Source organism: Anguilla rostrata, chromosome 11 (assembly GCF_018555375.3).
Source record: "Anguilla rostrata isolate EN2019 chromosome 11, ASM1855537v3, whole genome shotgun sequence".
Lineage (NCBI taxonomy): Eukaryota > Metazoa > Chordata > Actinopteri > Anguilliformes > Anguillidae > Anguilla > Anguilla rostrata.
This window is the reverse complement of record NC_057943.1, coordinates 2,800,599-2,818,921: the sequence shown is the minus strand read 5'-3', so window position 1 is coordinate 2,818,921 and position 18,323 is coordinate 2,800,599. Positions and strand designations below refer to the sequence as shown.

General features: G+C 45.2%; 1 protein-coding gene across 1 annotated transcript; it reads right to left on the bottom strand.

The window, feature by feature from the left end:
• Positions 1 to 544: 544 nt before the first annotated feature.
• Positions 545 to 17,005, bottom strand: LOC135235206 (protein Wnt-4a-like). The gene is made up of 5 exons (XM_064300481.1): positions 16,411 to 17,005; positions 11,209 to 11,444; positions 7,790 to 7,921; positions 5,681 to 5,823; positions 545 to 1,339 (listed from the first exon to the last, which is right to left on the bottom strand). Exons 1-5 carry the CDS (start codon positions 16,485 to 16,487, stop codon positions 872 to 874), a joined length of 1,056 nt encoding a protein of 351 aa, XP_064156551.1. The 5' UTR covers positions 16,488 to 17,005; the 3' UTR covers positions 545 to 871.
• Between the last annotated feature and the right edge of the window lie 1,318 nt (positions 17,006 to 18,323).

Here is an 18,323-nt window from a genome sequence, read left to right as displayed (position 1 = left end):
TCAGTTTTTTTTTGGTAAATTTTGCATGTTTTCTCACCGTACCACCGTACCACCGTACGGGCACAGCAAGGCCCCGCTTGCTGTAACCACAGATGTAATTAATGGGGGCTGCTGGTTTATTATGGAGGCCAGCTATTTTTTGGCATCCTCCTTCATTTACTCTACAATAACAAACTACTACAATAACAAACCACATCTGCTGCAGGGGATGGTGCCAGTTTGCAGGTGCAGTGTCAGCACTTTCTCCATTCTCAGAGTTTCTATTAATAATTGTCCATTCTGGCATGGCAGCTGGAGGGAGGGGGGGTTGCTGGCTTATGTCCAGACTATGCCACCGGCTAGCTGTGGTCAAGACCTCCCAGGGTCATTCAGGAAGACCCTTCCACTGTCCATTAAAACCACACTGCCTTCAGAACCGAAGAGGTGCGTGCTGGGTATGTAACATTAGGATACCATGCAAAAAGAGCAAGAGAAAAAGGGATCTTCCTTAATAAATAAGAAAAACAAAGTGAACTTAAAAAAAGAAAAAGGATCCATTAGAGCATCACGTTAGAAAATATATATTTTATTTTATAATGTCATTAATGTCTTTATAGTGGTCGTCATCTAAGATGGATGGGACCTCTTTTTTGTCCTTCTGTCAGTGTTTATTTTTTCATGTCCTCGGCACAAGGGGGTGGGGTGGGGGTGTGCAGGGCAGGTCACTGGCAAGGTGGGGGGGGGCAGGGCAGGGCGGTTCACTGGGGGGGGGGGGGGCAGGGTGGGTCACTGGCAGGGGGGTGGGGTGTGGCAGGGCGGGTCATCAGCAAGGGGGTGGGGCATGGCAGGGCGGGTCATCAGCGGGGGGGGGGGGGGGCGTGGCAGGGCGGGGTCACCGGCAGGTGTGCAGCTCCACCGTCCTGCGGCACTGCTTGCACCTGACGTGGCAGCACCAGTGGAACTTGCAGCCGCACCGCTCCACAAGCTCCGCCTCCTGGCTGCGGAAGCCCCGCCCACAGCACATGAGCTCGCAGCCGTCGATGGCCTTGGACGTCCGGTTGCAGCGCCGCCCCGCCGTGCCCAGCACCCCGCTCGGGGCGTCCCGCTCGCAGAAGTCCAGGCTGGGGTCCAGGTACACCAGGTCCTCGTCCGTGTGCGGCTTGAACTGGGGGTTTCTGGGCACCAGGGCCCTGCCGGAGCCCACCGCGCGGAGCTCCACCTCCGTGGCCCCGTCGAACTTCTCCTTCAGGACCCCGCCCACCCTGCGGAAGGAGGGCGTGGCCCGCCAGCAGGTGCGCACCTCGCAGGACCCCGAAACGCCGTGGCACTTGCACTCCACGCGCATGTGGCGCAGGATAGCCTGGAGGGGGGGGGCAGCGACAGAGCACGCTCAGTCCACCGTCTCCACGGTAACTAACAACAGCCACTCCCACTCTTTGCACTAGTTCAGATTATGGTATTTTTTTATGGGTTCAGGTTAGAGCTTTAGTGAGGATGTGTAGACCTTTAGTGAGGATGTGTAGTGAGGATGTGTAGAGCTTTAGTGAGGATGTGTAGAGCTTTAGTGAGGATATGTAGTGCTTTAGTGAGGATGTGTAGTGCTTTAGTGAGGATGTGTAGAGCTTTAGTGAGGATGTGTAGTGAGGATGTGTAGAGCTTTAGTGAGGATGTGTAGTGCTTTAGTGAGGATGTGTAGAGCTTTAGTGAGGATGTGTAGTGCTTTAGTGAGGATGTGTAGTGCTTTAGTGAGGATGTGTAGAGCTTTAGTGAGGATGTGTAGTGCTTTAGTGAGGATGTGTCATGCTTTAGTGAGGATGTGTAGTGAGGATGTGTAGAGCTTTAGTGAGGATGTGTAGTGCTTTAGTGAGGATGTGTAGAGCTTTAGTGAGGATGTGTAGTGCTTTAGTGAGGATGTGTAGTGCTTTAGTGAGGATATGTAGTGCTTTAGTGAGGATGTGTAGTGCTTTAGTGAGGATGTGTAGAGCTTTAGTGAGGATGTGTAGTGCTTTAGTGAGGATGTGTAGTGAGGATGTGTAGAGCTTTAGTGAGGATGTGTAGTGCTTTAGTGAGGATGTGTAGAGCTTTAGTGAGGATGTGTAGTGCTTTAGTGAGGATGTGTAGTGCTTTAGTGAGGATGTGTAGTGAGGATGTGTAGAGCTTTAGTGAGGATGTGTAGTGAGGATGTGTAGTGCTTTAGTGAGGATGTGTAGTGCTTTAGTGAGGATGTGTAGTGAGGATGTGTAGAGCTTTAGTGAGGATGTGTAGTGAGGATGTGTAGTGCTTTAGTGAGGATGTGTCATGCTTTAGTGAGGATGTGAGGATGTGTAGTGCTTTAGTGAGGATGTGTCATGCTTTAGTGAGGATGTGTAGTGAGGATGTGTAGTGCTTTAGTGAGGATGTGTCATGCTTTAGTGAGGATGTGTAGTGAGGATGTGTAGTGCTTTAGTGAGGATGTGTAGTGAGGATGTGTAGTGCTTTAGTGAGGATGTGTAGTGAGGATGTGTAGTGCTTTAGTGAGGATGTGTAGTGAGGATGTGTAGTGCTTTAGTGAGGATGTGTAGTGAGGATGTGTAGTGCTTTAGTGAGGATGTGTAGAGCTTTAGTGAGGATGTGTAGAGCTTTAGTGAGGATGTGTAGTGCTTTAGTGAGGATGTGTAGAGCTTTAGTGAGGATGTGTAGAGCTTTAGTGAGGATGTGTAGTGAGGATGTGTAGTGCTTTAGTGAGGATGTGTAGTGAGGATGTGTAGTGCTTTAGTGAGGATGTGTAGAGCTTTAGTGAGGATGTGTAGTGCTTTAGTGAGGATGTGTCATGCTTTAGTGAGGATGTGTAGTGCTTTAGTGAGGATGTGTAGTGAGGATGTGTAGAGCTTTAGTGAGGATGTGTAGTGCTTTAGTGAGGATGTGTAGTGATGTGTAGAGCTTTAGTGAGGATGTGTAGTGCTTTAGTGAGGATGTGTGGTGCTTTAGTGAGGATGTGTAGTGCTTTAGTGAGGATGTGTAGTGAGGATGTGTAGAGCTTTAGTGAGGATGTGTAGTGAGGATGTGTAGAGCTTTAGTGAGGATGTGTAGTGCTTTAGTGAGGATGTGTAGAGCTTTAGTGAGGATGTGTAGTGAGGATGTGTAGTGCTTTAGTGAGGATGTGTAGAGCTTTAGTGAGGATGTGTAGTGAGGATGTGTAGAGCTTTAGTGAGGATGTGTAGTGAGGATGTGTAGTGCTTTAGTGAGGATGTGTAGAGCTTTAGTGAGGATGTGTAGTGAGGATGTGTAGAGCTTTAGTGAGGATGTGTAGTGAGGATGTGTAGTGCTTTAGTGAGGATGTGTAGAGCTTTAGTGAGGATGTGTAGTGAGGATGTGTAGAGCTTTAGTGAGGATGTGTAGTGCTTTAGTGAGGATGTGTAGAGCTTTAGTGAGGATGTGTAGTGAGGATGTGTAGTGCTTTAGTGAGGATGTGTAGTGAAGATGTGTAGAGCTTTAGTGAGGATGTGTAGAGCTTTAGTGAGGATGTGTAGTGCTTTAGTGAGGATGTGTAGAGCTTTAGTGAGGATGTGTAGTGCTTTAGTGAGGATGTGTAGTGCTTTAGTGAGGATGTGTAGTGCTTTAGTGAGGATGTGTAGAGCTTTAGTGAGGATGTGTAGTGAGGATGTGTAGAGCTTTAGTGAGGATGTGTAGAGCTTTAGTGAGGATGTGTAGAGCTTTAGTGAGGATGTGTAGTGCTTTAGTGAGGATGTGTAGTGAGGATGTGTAGAGCTTTAGTGAGGATGTGTAGAGCTTTAGTGAGGATGTGTAGTGCTTTAGTGAGGATGTGTAGAGCTTTAGTGAGGATGTGTAGAGCTTTAGTGAGGATGTGTAGAGCTTTAGTGAGGATGTGTAGAGCTTTAGTGAGGATGTGTAGTGCTTTAGTGAGGATGTGTAGTGAGGATGTGTAGTGCTTTAGTGAGGATGTGTAGAGCTTTAGTGAGGATGTGTAGTGAGGATGTGTAGAGCTTTAGTGAGGATGTGTAGTGAGGATGTGTAGAGCTTTAGTGAGGATGTGTAGTGAGGATGTGTAGAGCTTTAGTGAGGATGTGTAGTGAGGATGTGTAGTGCTTTAGTGAGGATGTGTAGAGCTTTAGTGAGGATGTGTAGTGAGGATGTGTAGTGCTTTAGTGAGGATGTGTAGTGAGGATGTGTAGTGCTTTAGTGAGGATGTGTAGAGCTTTAGTGAGGATGTGTAGAGCTTTAGTGAGGATGTGTAGTGAGGATGTGTAGTGCTTTAGTGAGGATGTGTAGTGCTTTAGTGAGGATGTGTAGAGCTTTAGTGAGGATGTGTAGAGCTTTAGTGAGGATGTGTAGAGCTTTAGTGAGGATGTGTAGTGAGGATGTGTAGAGCTTTAGTGAGGATGTGTAGTGCTTTAGTGAGGATGTGTAGAGCTTTAGTGAGGATGTGTAGTGAGGATGTGTAGTGCTTTAGTGAGGATGTGTAGTGAAGATGTGTAGAGCTTTAGTGAGGATGTGTAGAGCTTTAGTGAGGATGTGTAGTGCTTTAGTGAGGATGTGTAGAGCTTTAGTGAGGATGTGTAGTGCTTTAGTGAGGATGTGTAGAGCTTCAGTGAGGATGTGTAGTGCTTTAGTGAGGATGTGTAGAGCTTTAGTGAGGATGTGTAGTGCGTTAGTGATGCTGCAGGTACATTTGCCTGTCTGTCAGGTCTGGCTCTGTTGCTCATATCAATCAGGTGAATGCATCTGGGGTGGTTTACCGGAACACGGAAGATCACTCACTCCTGAATGCTTGTGCTTCACTGGGTCACTGAAACAGTTTTCAGCTGTGCTGGTTGCCATTGACAATACCATGTTCTCAGTTTCTGAGTTTTTCAGTGGAATATTACTGATATTCAGTTACTGATATTACAGCTAAGCAACTCGCTAGAAAAACCACAGTTAACGTCACCGCTGAATATAAACATCTGCTCAAACTGGCCTCTAAATATGACATATCTGCCTTTAAGAGCCACAAGCAAACATTAATCTGCTTTTTTATTATCTTAACTCTGGGACTATTTTACTACATTCACCATATAACGATCTCTTAATATCCGTGTATGCGTAAGTTATTTTCTTCCAGCGGCTAAAAATAATTGATTTATTATTTTCATTATTGCTCAGATGGTGGCTTAGAGTCTCATACTTCCGTGCAATTTCCGTCCAGGGGACGCTTGAAACAGCTGTAATGGGTACTTAGCATGAAGACAGATAATCACAGGTCATAACGGCAGATATTAAGGCTCTATAAAAGGGTACTTGAGTTAAAACCTGGAGCCGGGAAGGTTACTCTCCCAGAATACGGCTGGAAAGCGTGAGATTTATGACGTCGGATCCTCGTTATGTTCTAATTTATCTGGCGCGACACATCCTCTTCGCTAGCGTGATTCACTCCAGCAGAGGGGTTGCCAGGCCTGGCCTTAGAGATCCACAGAGTCTGCTGAAACTGGCAACCAATTCGGACCCAAGAAACCAAGGGAGGTGAGATAACTGCTTTAACTGGTCTGTTATACGCTGAGTGATAACGAAAACCAGCAGACCCCTACGGCACTCGAAAACCAGTGTTGCAGATCCCCCCGGTCGAGTGTGTCCCTCTGATTGGACGTGTTCTGGTGAGCTCGCGCCCGATTGGCTGAGCCTGCCCGTCGGGGCTTGCTGATTGGCTGGCAGGCGCGGAACCTACTTTCCTCCCGGCCTCATTGTTGTGGAGGTTCATCAGCGCCCTGCCGGCGGAGGAGCGCTTGCTCCTCTCCCGCACGTCCACGAAGGAGGCGGAGAACGCCACGCCGTACGCGATGTTGTCCGAGCAGCCCGACCACTGGAACCCTGCAGAGGACAAAAAACACAGTCATTAGGGCAGAGCCACACGTCCTCCGACGAGTTCACCTAGCATCGAAATCAGAGGCAGTTTACACGTCAAATTTTTATTTACTGATTTATTTATTTATTTATTTATTTAGGATCCCCATTAGCAATACACAGCGTGCAGCTAATCTTCCTGGGGTCCGAACATAAAATACATACAATACATACAAGATTATTAAAAAAACGTCACATTTTTAAACTGTCTTCGACTGCTATCCCAGCATGCCTTGCGGATGCGAAAACTCAGCTCCCATTGAAATGAATGGTGGCGATTATGAAGTCACATCTCGTCAGAAGTGTGGCTTTACCCTTAGTGTCCCAACGGTCCTGTTATAGGCAGAGCTAACGAATGCTAATAGTGATCTAATGCCAATATAAAAACACTAACTCATAATCATCGGTGTTATCTTAAGGAACTAACCTGGAGTGAAAACCTACAGGATGGTAGATCTCCAGGAACAGGGCTGGCTACCACTGCTCTACTGATCATAGAAAGTTCAATGCTGTTTGGCTGAAATCATATCTCCTTCCCCAAATTGAATGTAGGTCCTATTGTGTAGGATCTGTTCAGTATTTAAGCAAATTTGATTTACTAACGGGATACTGGCGAATGAACTCCTCACGCCTCTGAAATTTCTGCTTTTGTTGCTCTGGATAAATTTGAACAATAATGGCATTTTTATAAAACATAATTGTGGATGCTTTTTCATGTGCATGCATTTGTTGGTTTAAGGGCAAAAGTGATACCAGTGGTCATGGCTACCCTGTCTGTGAGGTGATTTTATCATGATACTTTTTTCTCTCGAAATTCTCAAAACTGGTGGCTGTTTTTCCCGAAGTCGGTGAATTTCCCGAAGTCTGAGGCTGGGCAGGGGGAGGAGCTTCTTCCTTGCAGGTGGAAGCTGATTGGGTGGAGCCGGTTTGATCTGGCTCAGCTGTGCCTAATCAGCCACAGGCCATAAAAGCCTGACTTCCTGTTTGCTCGTTTGGCTGAGAGTGACGTTGCATGTGGGCGCTCGGCCAGAGGCCTCGGTTACTCTCTGCCCGGTAATCTGGTAATCTGGTAATCTGGTAATCTGGTAACTCCTGAGAAGCGTGTGTGAGTGAGTGAGTGAGTTTCAAACAAGAAAGAAAGAGGTTTAAGGAAGAAGCAAGTAAAAAGAAAAAAATAGGGAAGGTCCTCAGTTCTTTATTTTGAAAGTGGAGATCTCATTTTTCTCTCCTATACCAAAGGACACCTCTGTGTCTTTTTAAATCCATCCTTTCATGGCTCAAGTTCCTTGTTTTGTTTTGTTTTTTGTCCACAGTAGGGGACACGAGTCTCAGGTCTTAATGTCAAGAACCATGTATCCTACTATGCAGAAACTTACACTAGAAGAGACATTCAATAAACTTAAGTATTATTTTTGTCATCCAGGGCGCTTTTAATATGGCGAAAAATGTTTTTATGTTGGGTATTAAGAGGATAAGGCAATAAAGATAAACTAGCCGGGGGAAGGTAACAGTATGTTCAGAATGACATGTCAAACCTCACATCCTTGCACTCCAATGACTCACCCTCAGGACTAACCCCCTGTACTCTCTGGTCACTGACCCTCAGGACTAATCCCCTGTACGCTCCAGTGACTCACCCTCAGGACTAACCCCCTGTACGCTCCAGTGACTCACCCTCAGGACTAACCCCCTGTACGCTGCGGTCACTCACCCTCAGGACTAACCCCCTGTATAGTTCGGTCACTCACCCTCAGGACTAACCCCCTGTACGCTGCAGTCACTCACCCTCAGGACTAACCCCCTGTACGCTGCGGTCACTCACCCTCAGGACTAACCCCCTGTACGCTGCGGTCACTCACCCTCAGGACTAACCCCCTGTACGCTCCAGTGACTCACCCTCAGGACTAACCCCCTGTACGCTCCAGTGACTCACCCTCAGGACTAACCCCCTGTATGCTGCGGTCGCACCCACACTTCTCCAGCTCTCCGCTGCTGCAGGCGCGGGTCACCGCGTAGGCGATGCTCGCCGCCGAGATGGCGTACACGAAAGCAGCCTCCCTCGTACCTGCGACACGGACGCAGGGAAACACACAGACACGCACGCACACACACGTACACACGCGCGCGCATACACACACACACACACGCACACACACACGCGTGCACACACGCACACACACACACACACACACACACACACACACACACGTGCACACACGCACACACACACACACACACGCGGCAAAGTTAAAACGCAGTCTGCCCTCAAAAACACCCCACCTTCCCAATATTCTCCAGATGGACGTATATATAATCAATACCAGCGATGAATTAAAAAACTGAATATGGTTTTATGTATTTGTTATTCTCTTAATTTTTTTTTGAAACCATTCTCCACTACAAAAGTATGGCTTAATAGACTTTGTTTCCCTTAGTCGAGGTGGGGCGATATAGCTCGGGAGGTAAGACCGATTGTCTGGCAGTCGGAGGGTTGCCGGTTCAAACCTCGCCCTGGGCATGTCGAAGTGTCCTTGAGCAAGACACCCAACTCCTAACTGCTCTGGCGAATGAGACGCATCAATTGTAAAGCGCTTTGGATAAAAGCGCTATATAAATGCAGTCCATTTACCATTTACCAGGTGTATTTTATCCTGCTCTGGATAAGACCTTCGACTTAATTCATAAAATCTGTCTTCTGTGCTTTATACAATTCTCTCCAGCAGGGTGTGCTGTTATCCCATTTATCACACATAATTATGTGATACAATTTTGCCCTGTATCTAATGAGAGCAAACATACTCTGGCTGACTGAATCAGTGTTATGTGCTTTCATCACTAAATCAAGCAACTTCTGTAAAAAGAGAAGTTTATTCTGTGCACGTATGACAGTTTCTGAGAATTATTCCAGAACTTGGAACTGCTGAGCTGATCTCTCCCATCTTCACTAGCTGTAACCTGGGCCCTGTCCACATGTATACGGATTTTTCTGAAAACGTAGTTTTTTCCCCCTCAGTTAAAAAAAAAAATCCTATCCACACGACCGGCGTTTTAAAAAATATCTTCTTCCACAGGAGAACGCTAGAACGTTTGCCGCATGCGCAATACACCAATTGCCATGGTAACTGATGCGCGAGTTGACGTCATGACGTCAGCGTTTTCGTAAAGCTCCGTTTTTCTTGTCCACCAAGCGGCCAAAACCAGAGTTCGTTTTTGAAGCTCATTTCCTGGTGTTGTAGTTCCTGGTTGCTCACTAGCGCCACTACGGATGGCTCCAGTATAGGTGTTTTCATATCCGGTTTCCATGTAAGTCTACGGTAAAAATGCGATCAAAATACAAAGTCAATAATTTTTTCTCACAAGAACAAATAGTCATAATAGGTGTATTTTATTGGTCTTATGACTGTCCATGGGTCGATTTTATGATTTATTGCGTCATTTGGGCACAGTGCCAATATTTGTTCTGGACCAATGAGGTACAGCTTGCGTCACTTCCGGATTACTGCAGAGGACTCAGCTACAGTAGGGGCTACAGTCTATGGTCACTGGAGTGGGCGGTGGCGCTTCTTGGCCTTGCCATTGCGGCTCCGGCTACGGTCCGCCTGTGCTAAGTCTGAAAATGCAGGCATCCCATTTCGTGGTGATTTCATTATGGCGTGTGCTATTTACAGCTGCACTAGACGACCATAAAATAATCCTCCTCTTAAGTTTTTCGGTAGCCGAGTCATTTTTACTATTTCCTTTAGCCTACTTAACCAAATAATTAGTTGGCAGAAAGCGTAATCAGCTTGCTATATTTGGTAGTCCAGTAGTAGCCTGTGCTAAAACAGTTCGCAACTTCGGCTACCAAGCCATTTGACTAGCTAGCTAACCTTAACCGGCAAACATTCAATCTGTCAAACGTGTTTGGCGGCTTGTCAGTCGTGTACATTCCGTAAATGTCTACCTGGGCCATGCTTCACGCATGTGACAAAGCTACTATAATCCCGATTTTGGGATAAACACTTTTTCAGTTTCACGAAGCGAATTAAGAGTTTCAAGGTTCATTTGCTGAATATACAACACACGATGAAATCACACACACAGAATTTAACGAAATTAACCATCTTGGCATTTAGAAAGGAACATGTTTTTAGCATTTAAGAGACCGACAAGCTAGGCATTTAAGACAGTGGTTCTCAGAATCGGTTCTGGGGGCTCCTTGCGTATATTGGCTTTTCTCCATTGGTTTTGATGATTTACAAGAAAAAAATTATAGCCTAATAATAATTAGAAATTCAACGTAGGCTACATTATTTTTGTCTTCATGCACTAGGTGGAAAACTTGCCGTACAAAGTGCGTTGTCATATTTACACGCCTGCAGATCAGTTATTAAAATACTTGGTAGATTTGTTAATCAGCGCTGAGTGTTAATTTTTATTCGGTAGAAAGTGATTTGCGAACGATCGGTCAGCTAGCGTCACCCAGCAAGTGAACACCACAAACGGCGATGGAGTAGCTAGTAGTAGCAGGCTCATTAACTGACTGGCGAAAACCTACGACGATAACTTGCTCGGTTAACAGCAGATCTACCAGACAGTTATACGAAAATTTGCCTAGTCAAATCACCAGTAGCCTACACATCTCCGATTGATTGACCATCAGTGTAGTCAATGTTCTTCCCCTGTGGTTCATATTGCTAACGCGTGAGCTAACCACGGATAGCCTACCTAGCTCACTGGCAAGCTGATATGCTAGCTAAGCATATTCGTTTAGCTGAGAAACATAAATTGAAGATAACTGAACATAGCCTAATTGTATTTTTAATGTCATACATATAACGTGATTAGCCTACATGACACAGTACAGTCACGGATGGAAATTAAACTCCGTAAACATCTGATAATATATTTTAAAACATAACGGCTAGCCTCGTTCAGGTTGAGGGGCTTTTCCGCACCGGACTGTCAATCAAATTGTAAAAATCACAAGACCGCTTAACTCTATGGTTTTGGCTCCAAATCGAGAAAATGGCCGCGCCCGCCATTGAGCTTCAAAACGTGTTTTAGAGACCCACGGAGAGTCAATGGGTGACGTCACAGTAGCTTTGTCCATATTTTTTACAGTCTCTGTTGTCCACACGAAGACAGAGAAACCGGAGTTTTGAAAAATCTCCACCTTGGAAGGCGTTTTCAAAAAGCTTCGTTTTCAGTGACCTAAAACGCCGTTTTCGTGTGGACGGGAGGCCAAAACGGAGGGGGAAAAAACAACGTTTTCAGAAAAATCCGTATACGTGTGGACAGGGCCCTGCTGTTAGTTGTGGCAGTTCTTGGTTTGTTGCAGTTTTAAATGCAGACAGAGCGCTGCGGGCTCACCCTGCGTGGCCACCCTGCCGAACACGGGCAGCGTGTCCCGCGTGGAGCAGTTCCAGCGGCGGTGGCGGAACTGGTGCTGGCACTCGTCCAGGGCGAGCTGGGCACCGCGCCGCACGGAGTCCATCACCTCCACGCTGCGCCGGCACACCTGCACCTGCCGCTGGATCAGCCCCTTCAGCCGCTCGCACGTCTCCTCCTCCGAGATGCTGCCCACCGACGACAGCTTGGCCAGGTACCTGCAGGGGTGCGCACACACACACACACCTGAGCGTACACCTTTTCACCACACATTTATTACAGCGCATGAGGCGTAACCTCACGCGGACTGTTACATAAAACTCTCGCGCTGATTAGTTTAATGTTCGGCCGTCATTTCTGTAGACTTTCACTGGCACACAGTGATATCTATTCTGTTTTACAAATGACTGATTCTGTTCCATTGCCCCATGTCCCGGCAGTTTAATACCATAAAGACAAGATTTAGATCCTTCCCAGAAAAGCAACTTAAATGTTAAACCCAACCGCTGAATGATCTGGATCCTGTTATGGGTCTTTAATTTCGCATTAATAGAAAAGTGACTGTGTTAAAGGCGATGTCCTGCTTTCACCAGGTAACTGCACTGGTAGAGTCGGAATGTCTCTTATACCCGAATGACCCTGGTCTGGTTTCAGTGACCATTAATTGAAAATGAATCCCACAGATTCCAACAGAACTGCACCTAATTAACCCCCACGCAAGGACATGCTAAATACCTGCCCATTACACTTTGCAGAGACACTGTGTCTTCAGCCTGATAAGAATGAGCATCTCACAGGCCAATCACACCATCTGTACGGCAGGTAGAAATCCTGTACTGAATCACTGGCTATAAATAAATTATCCACCAGGGGGCAGCAATGTCTCATCTGTATCATCATCCATTCATAAACCTTGTATCAGCAACAGAACATTTTTATGAAACTGACAGTAAATTGAAGCAGAGGATAATTTTAAATGTGGGTTTTTTAAAAAATAATTAATAAATAAATACAAGCTTCTTCCATGAAACTGGCTCTATGCAAGTCTGAATTGCAGTTCAAGAGTGAGACGTTTGTCTGCCAAGCTGTACAGGATAAAATAATAAATAATTGCAATTATCACAATATTATTTGTCTGGCAGGTTTGCCCATACCGATACAGCCAGAGTCAGCCATCTTCAATATCTCCCGCACAGTATAACTCTCAGTCAGCTGACTTTCAGTGCTTACAAACAACCACAGTGACCTCTGACCTCATGTAAACACAGAGAGTTCAGACACAGCTTCAATCAGTTGCACAGCAACACTCCAAACTTGAGTTTCTTGCTTTTTAAATCACCATCTTCTCCTTAATGTTCCTGCCTCCAGATCCCCAGTTATTGACTCCTTGGATTCCCCTTTTGGATACTGTTATTGGTTTAGCTGTGTAGAATAAGTTATCTGTCTAATCCTGCTTTCTTGTTACAACACAAATAGTTGTTTATGAGGTCAGTAATACGCTTGTATAAATGTAGTGATATGAATGGGCCTCCTAGCCTGCTTGCAGATACCTGAGAGTGATACTCATCTACTGTTTGACGATCTGCCAAGTGATGGTACCATAATTCTCCCCATTGGTCAATATCTATTTCGAAGCAATAACAACATCTTTTATTTATACGACAGCTGTTTATATTAACCAAAAGATTACCAACATTGCTTATATAGGCATGTCATTTCTACGGCCAAGGAAAATACATTTCTAAAATATGTTTTATCATTTAATGCGCAAACCCTGCACAATATTGTTTTACTGGGCCTTGCCAAGTCTGTGCTGCGTAGCTACCTAGCATGAGCTGCACAAGAGATGACTTTCTAGCGTTTAGTGCAGCTTTTATCTAGCTGGGTCTGTCAGGTATTCCATCATATGCCGGATGGCTTATGGAATACATAACATGTCTGTCATACATCACGTACAGCCGGCCAACTCATGCTGAGGTACTTGAACAAAATTTGGAAAAGCAATGAAAGGCAATGCTTTTGGAATTCGGCCAAAGTTATAGTTTCTCTGAAACATTTTGGTGAAAGCTTATCTCTAACTTACTGATATCACTTTTATATCGATAATTAGGCAGGCATATTTTTAAGTTTTCTTTTTTTACAGCTGTATGGAGTGTTTTTGCATCTGCGTGTATGTAAATAGGATTTTTTTTCAAATTATATATGTCTGACCTTAGTTTTTTTTTTTTTCCTTTTTTTCTTGAATCTCAGAACATTCCCAGAATGTTAGGATAATTCATGTGAGTGTTCCCCGCGTGTATATTTCTTCAGGTCCCTGGATGTCCCTCTTCACGTTATCTCTCAGTCATACAGAACACTGCCACATTGGCCTCGGAACATTATTCAGTTTGTTATTGCAGCTAAAACGGAATTTGGCACAAAAAAAACGAGCTGGCAGTGGTCTGGGGGCGGAGCCTGGCAGGGTGTCAGCTGACCCTGCGTCACTCAAGATTCCGGAACTCTGTCAGTCCTGAGGAATCCTACGCAAGCTGGGCTTTCAGACGGCACCCAGTGATTTACCCACGATTCATTCCAGGCTGCTTGTCATAAACACCGACCCCACCCCCTTTTTCACTATATCAAAAATAATGTTTGTTTATTTATTTTTTGGTTTGTTTTATTTTTGGTTTTGGTCTTGTTTTTTTCTGGTGTCTGGTGGAATTGAGTGACTGCTGAGATAACAGATGGCGATGATGATAACAACAAAGCAGGCGGGGGGGTTAAGTGGCCCTCGTGGAAAGAGAAATGTTATATTTCCTTCCGAAGGCCCGGGACGAGCCAAAAACATGTCCTCTCTGGGAAAAAAAAAAGTTTATCTTTGGGGGAGACAGCGGGGAGGCTGGCCTGATTTAGGGGAGCGTGCACTGACCCCGCGGTCTCACTCTCCCAGAGTGCCCCTGTCAGAGAGAGGCATGCTGGGACATCTCAAACCGCAGCCGCGATGCATCCCAGCTGTGCGCTGCACACGAGCCAGAGAGACAGGAAGTAAGAGGGGAGAAACTACATCCTATTGGATGCTGTAGATCTCAGGAATGGTATTGTTTTTTTTTTTTTGTTTTTTTAAATAGTTTTGTTACTTTACATCGACCCTTGCTCTTAGTAACCTTACCTTAGTAAATTAAAGGTCTTAAGGAAAAAAGTACCTAAGAAAAAGGCTTAGTAAGGCAACTCAGGAGTTTTTCAGGGCCACAAATTGGAATGTTCCTGATTGGCCAAGTCAGTCACCCGATCTGAATCCAATTAAACAAGCGCTTCACGCTGAAGACAAGACTGAAGGCAAAACCACCCAGAAACAAACAGCAACTGATGATGACTGCAGGACAGGCCTGGCAGAGCAGCACCAGGGAAGATACCCAGCATCTGGTGACGTTTATGGGTCGCAGACTTCAGCCAGTCATCGAGTGCAAAGAACTTGGAACCAAGCACTAAATATGATGACTATTTCAAGATTATGTTAATTTGTCCAATTACTTTTGGTCCCCCAACATGGGAGGGACATGTAGTAAAAGGGCTCCAATTCCTGAAATGTCATGCCAACAAGTCATGTGTTTCAAGGAAAATTTTTAAAAATTAAAGAACACCTTGATTAACTTTAGGCTCAGTGAGCGTTGGTGCTGAGGATTGGCCCTGTTCTGCAGCCCCACATCAGGGTCCCTAACCGGCCAACAGTCCAGGGAGGCGGGGCTTCCAGTCTCAACACCTGCACCTGTCTCACTGCACACCCCTCACCCCCCTAACACCTGGAGACTCCACACCCTTCACCCTCACACCTGGAGACTCCACACCCTTCACCCCTCACACCTGTAGTCTGCAACACCTGCAGCTGTCTCACTGCACACCCCTCACCCCCCTAACACCTGGAGACTCCACACGCCGCTCCCCTCACACCTGGGGACTGCAACACCTGCAGCTGTCTCACTGCACACGCCTCTCCCCCCTAACACCTGGAGACTCCACACCCTTCACCCCTCACACCTGGAGACTCCACACACTGCTCCCTTACACCTGGAGACTGCAACACCTGCAGCTGTCTCACTGCACACGCCGCTCCCCTTACACCTGGAGACTCCACACCCTTCACCCCTCACACCTGTAGTCTGCACACCTGCACCTGTCTCACTACACACGCCACTCCCCTTACACCTGTAGTCTGCACACCTGCACCTGTCTCACTACACACGCCTCTCCCCTTACTCTCTCCTCACCTGGGGACTGCAACACCTGCCCAAAATGAGCGGTTCCATCCCAAAGACCGACTGAAAAGAGCCAATGGCGAGAAGCGTAATTATGCTTAAAAGAGGGAATAAAACATAAAAATCAAACAAAACAATAGTGGGGATTCAATTCAATTGCTGAATTCCTAGAAAGCACAGGTGCTGAACTGCCTGCCAAACTTCTCCGTTGGCCGTCGCGCCCCCTAGTGTCAGACATCAATACTGCGGAAGTCATTCATTCAGAAGCGTTACCTCCAGCTTCTGTAAAGCGTACAAATTCGGCTTCTGATTGGGTCGAGCAAGTGTACTAGCAAGTAACTGTAATCAACAAAGGTAAGAAAACGCAGAACTGCTCAAAGCCAGCGGACCGTCACAAAATGCATGCACCAGTGTAGGCTAAATCAATTCAGAAGTAGGGCAATAATCACGATTTAAAGAATAAAATGTAAAAAAAAGCATATAAAATAAATTTCAAAAACCCCCACCCCATTCATAACTCCTCATCCGCAAACAACACCGCGACCGACATACACGCAATCGTCTGAGCATGACTGGGCGTTGTATGCAGTTTGCGTTCTCGTTCTATTGCACAAGTAATCCTGAACATGCTAACCTATGAAAAAACCAAATTGTACAGAGAGTTACACAAAACGGGACGATGCTGCTAATAAACTATACAGACTGCACTAATAATCAAGTTGTTTTTTTTTTTCAACTTTTGTATACAAATGATGCCTGGTTTCAGAATTGTCCAGCGGGAATCGATAGAAAATGAAAGGGCGCACAGAACTGCAACACTCACTTTATGTCTACAGTAGGTAACAACAGGTAGCGACAGTATTTTAAACTATAAAATGTCAAAAGGGACTTAAAAAAAAATAAAACAAAAAAGGCAGAGGAGGGTGAGAATTAAACGCGTCCGTACACTTACAGCCAGTTGCTCGCATTCGCGGAGAACAGCGCTAGAATGATCATCAGCAGAGACCTTAACATGCAGTTCGATGTCATCTTGAGCAGGAGAATGAGGAACTCCCAAAGCGCGTGCAAGCCGCAGCTGAGATTGTTTTCTCACGGTGAAGATCAGTTGATCCTCTAAAAAAAAAGACCGCAATTAATCCATCCCTACTCAAAGAGGTATGAGTTTTGCAACCGGAGTGGTCCTTCGCTCTCCCAGCCAAAAAGAAGCCAACTTTACGCAATCCACGAGACGCAATGACAGCCCACCACTTCTTAACGAATCCATAGATTCATTTTGGAGTTCTGTTTTGGTCTTGGTTATAACCTGTCATGTCTTATCGACGAAGCATTCATTGTTGTTGTGTATAATTCATTTAATGAGGTTTATTTTTTTTAAATCTTTGTCTTGAGCGAGGTGCAGTTTGTTTCACAGGCTTTCACCGCTATCTATGGTCTCGCGCCACCCCTGATGCTCTAATAACGCCGCGAAATTGCGCCCCAGACATTAGCTGGTGGGAGCGGAGAGCGAGGGCGGTACGGATTCGGGTGGCGATTTGGCTCTCTTGAGTTTGAGGATAAATGCGGGTGTGTTCACTACCAAAACGACGTACGTATGACCACCTTTGAGCCCTGTAACGTTTAAACGTCACACTAGGACGCAGTAGTCTATTCGTGTGGAATAAGTAGAAACACGCACACCCATTTTGTGAATTTAATTGTCCTGACCCCTTCCTTCAGCCCTAGATGATGTCCAAAGTAGTCTGATTTACTGCGAGATTCTGTAATTAATTATGGGTGCATAATTAATTACTTTAGGCTAATATTTAGGATGCTGTATTTTATTCAATCTGAAAGTCAGACTGGGTACCTCCTACAAGGTGTAGTAGTACTTCAGATATCTGCAACCTGAAAACTTCCATGGCCACTAGTCTGTACTTCTTACACTTTCCATTTGTGTTGTCCATCTATTTTCCAAAGCACTATAATCATACCGTGATTAATGATTACTAGAGAACTCCAAATGTTCCAATAAACATATACATCAACATTGTCAACTTATTCAGAAAACATAAAATGCCCCCGCCCCCAAATATGATCATGTTGTATGGTACCCTTCATGCCCCCCCCCCCCCCCAAAAAAATCCTTAAAAAAATGTCCAGTTTGTTCTCCCCGCAAAGGTGAAATTAGATGTACATCCTTGCCTTTTAATTACTTTTGTGGTAGCACTTTATTTGAAGTGAACAAATTGGACTTGTTTTTTTTTAGGTTTTTTTTTTTTTTTGAAAAGGAAATCAGACCAGAATTATTAAGTCTGATTACCAGTAAACAAATGTAATTTTTTTTGTGAGCAAACTGTGAGCAAACCAGCCATATGAATATTTTGAATATAATCTGTTTAAGTCGCCCTGGATAAGAGTGTTCGCTTAATGTGAATATTTCCCAGAATCATAAATTGTACATTTTAGACCTTCAGATAAAATTAAAGTTCCTTTGGGTTCCATGGGTTAGACATACACCCTTACACTAGTGTGTTAAAATGAGTGAAATGCATTGTAGCCAGTAGTGGGTTTTACATAGCAGTGTCAAATGAGAACCATTTACTGAGGTGGCAATTCTCAGCCTAAGCCATCTAATGGTTACTTTAGAGGACATTGAGACAAAAAGTCAGAACTGGCCACTGTATTCATTATTTTGTCCTGCACATTCTTGTTATACTTCAAAAAAAAAGGCTTCAGTTGCAGTACAGTTTCTGTAAAATATTCAGTGTCAAATACACTCTTACAGACTTGGTCCCTGGTACCTGTTATAGTTCCTGTTGGACTCGTACAGTATGTACTGTACTCTGTTAAGAGTTCATTAACAAATTAATGAATTAATGCTGGACA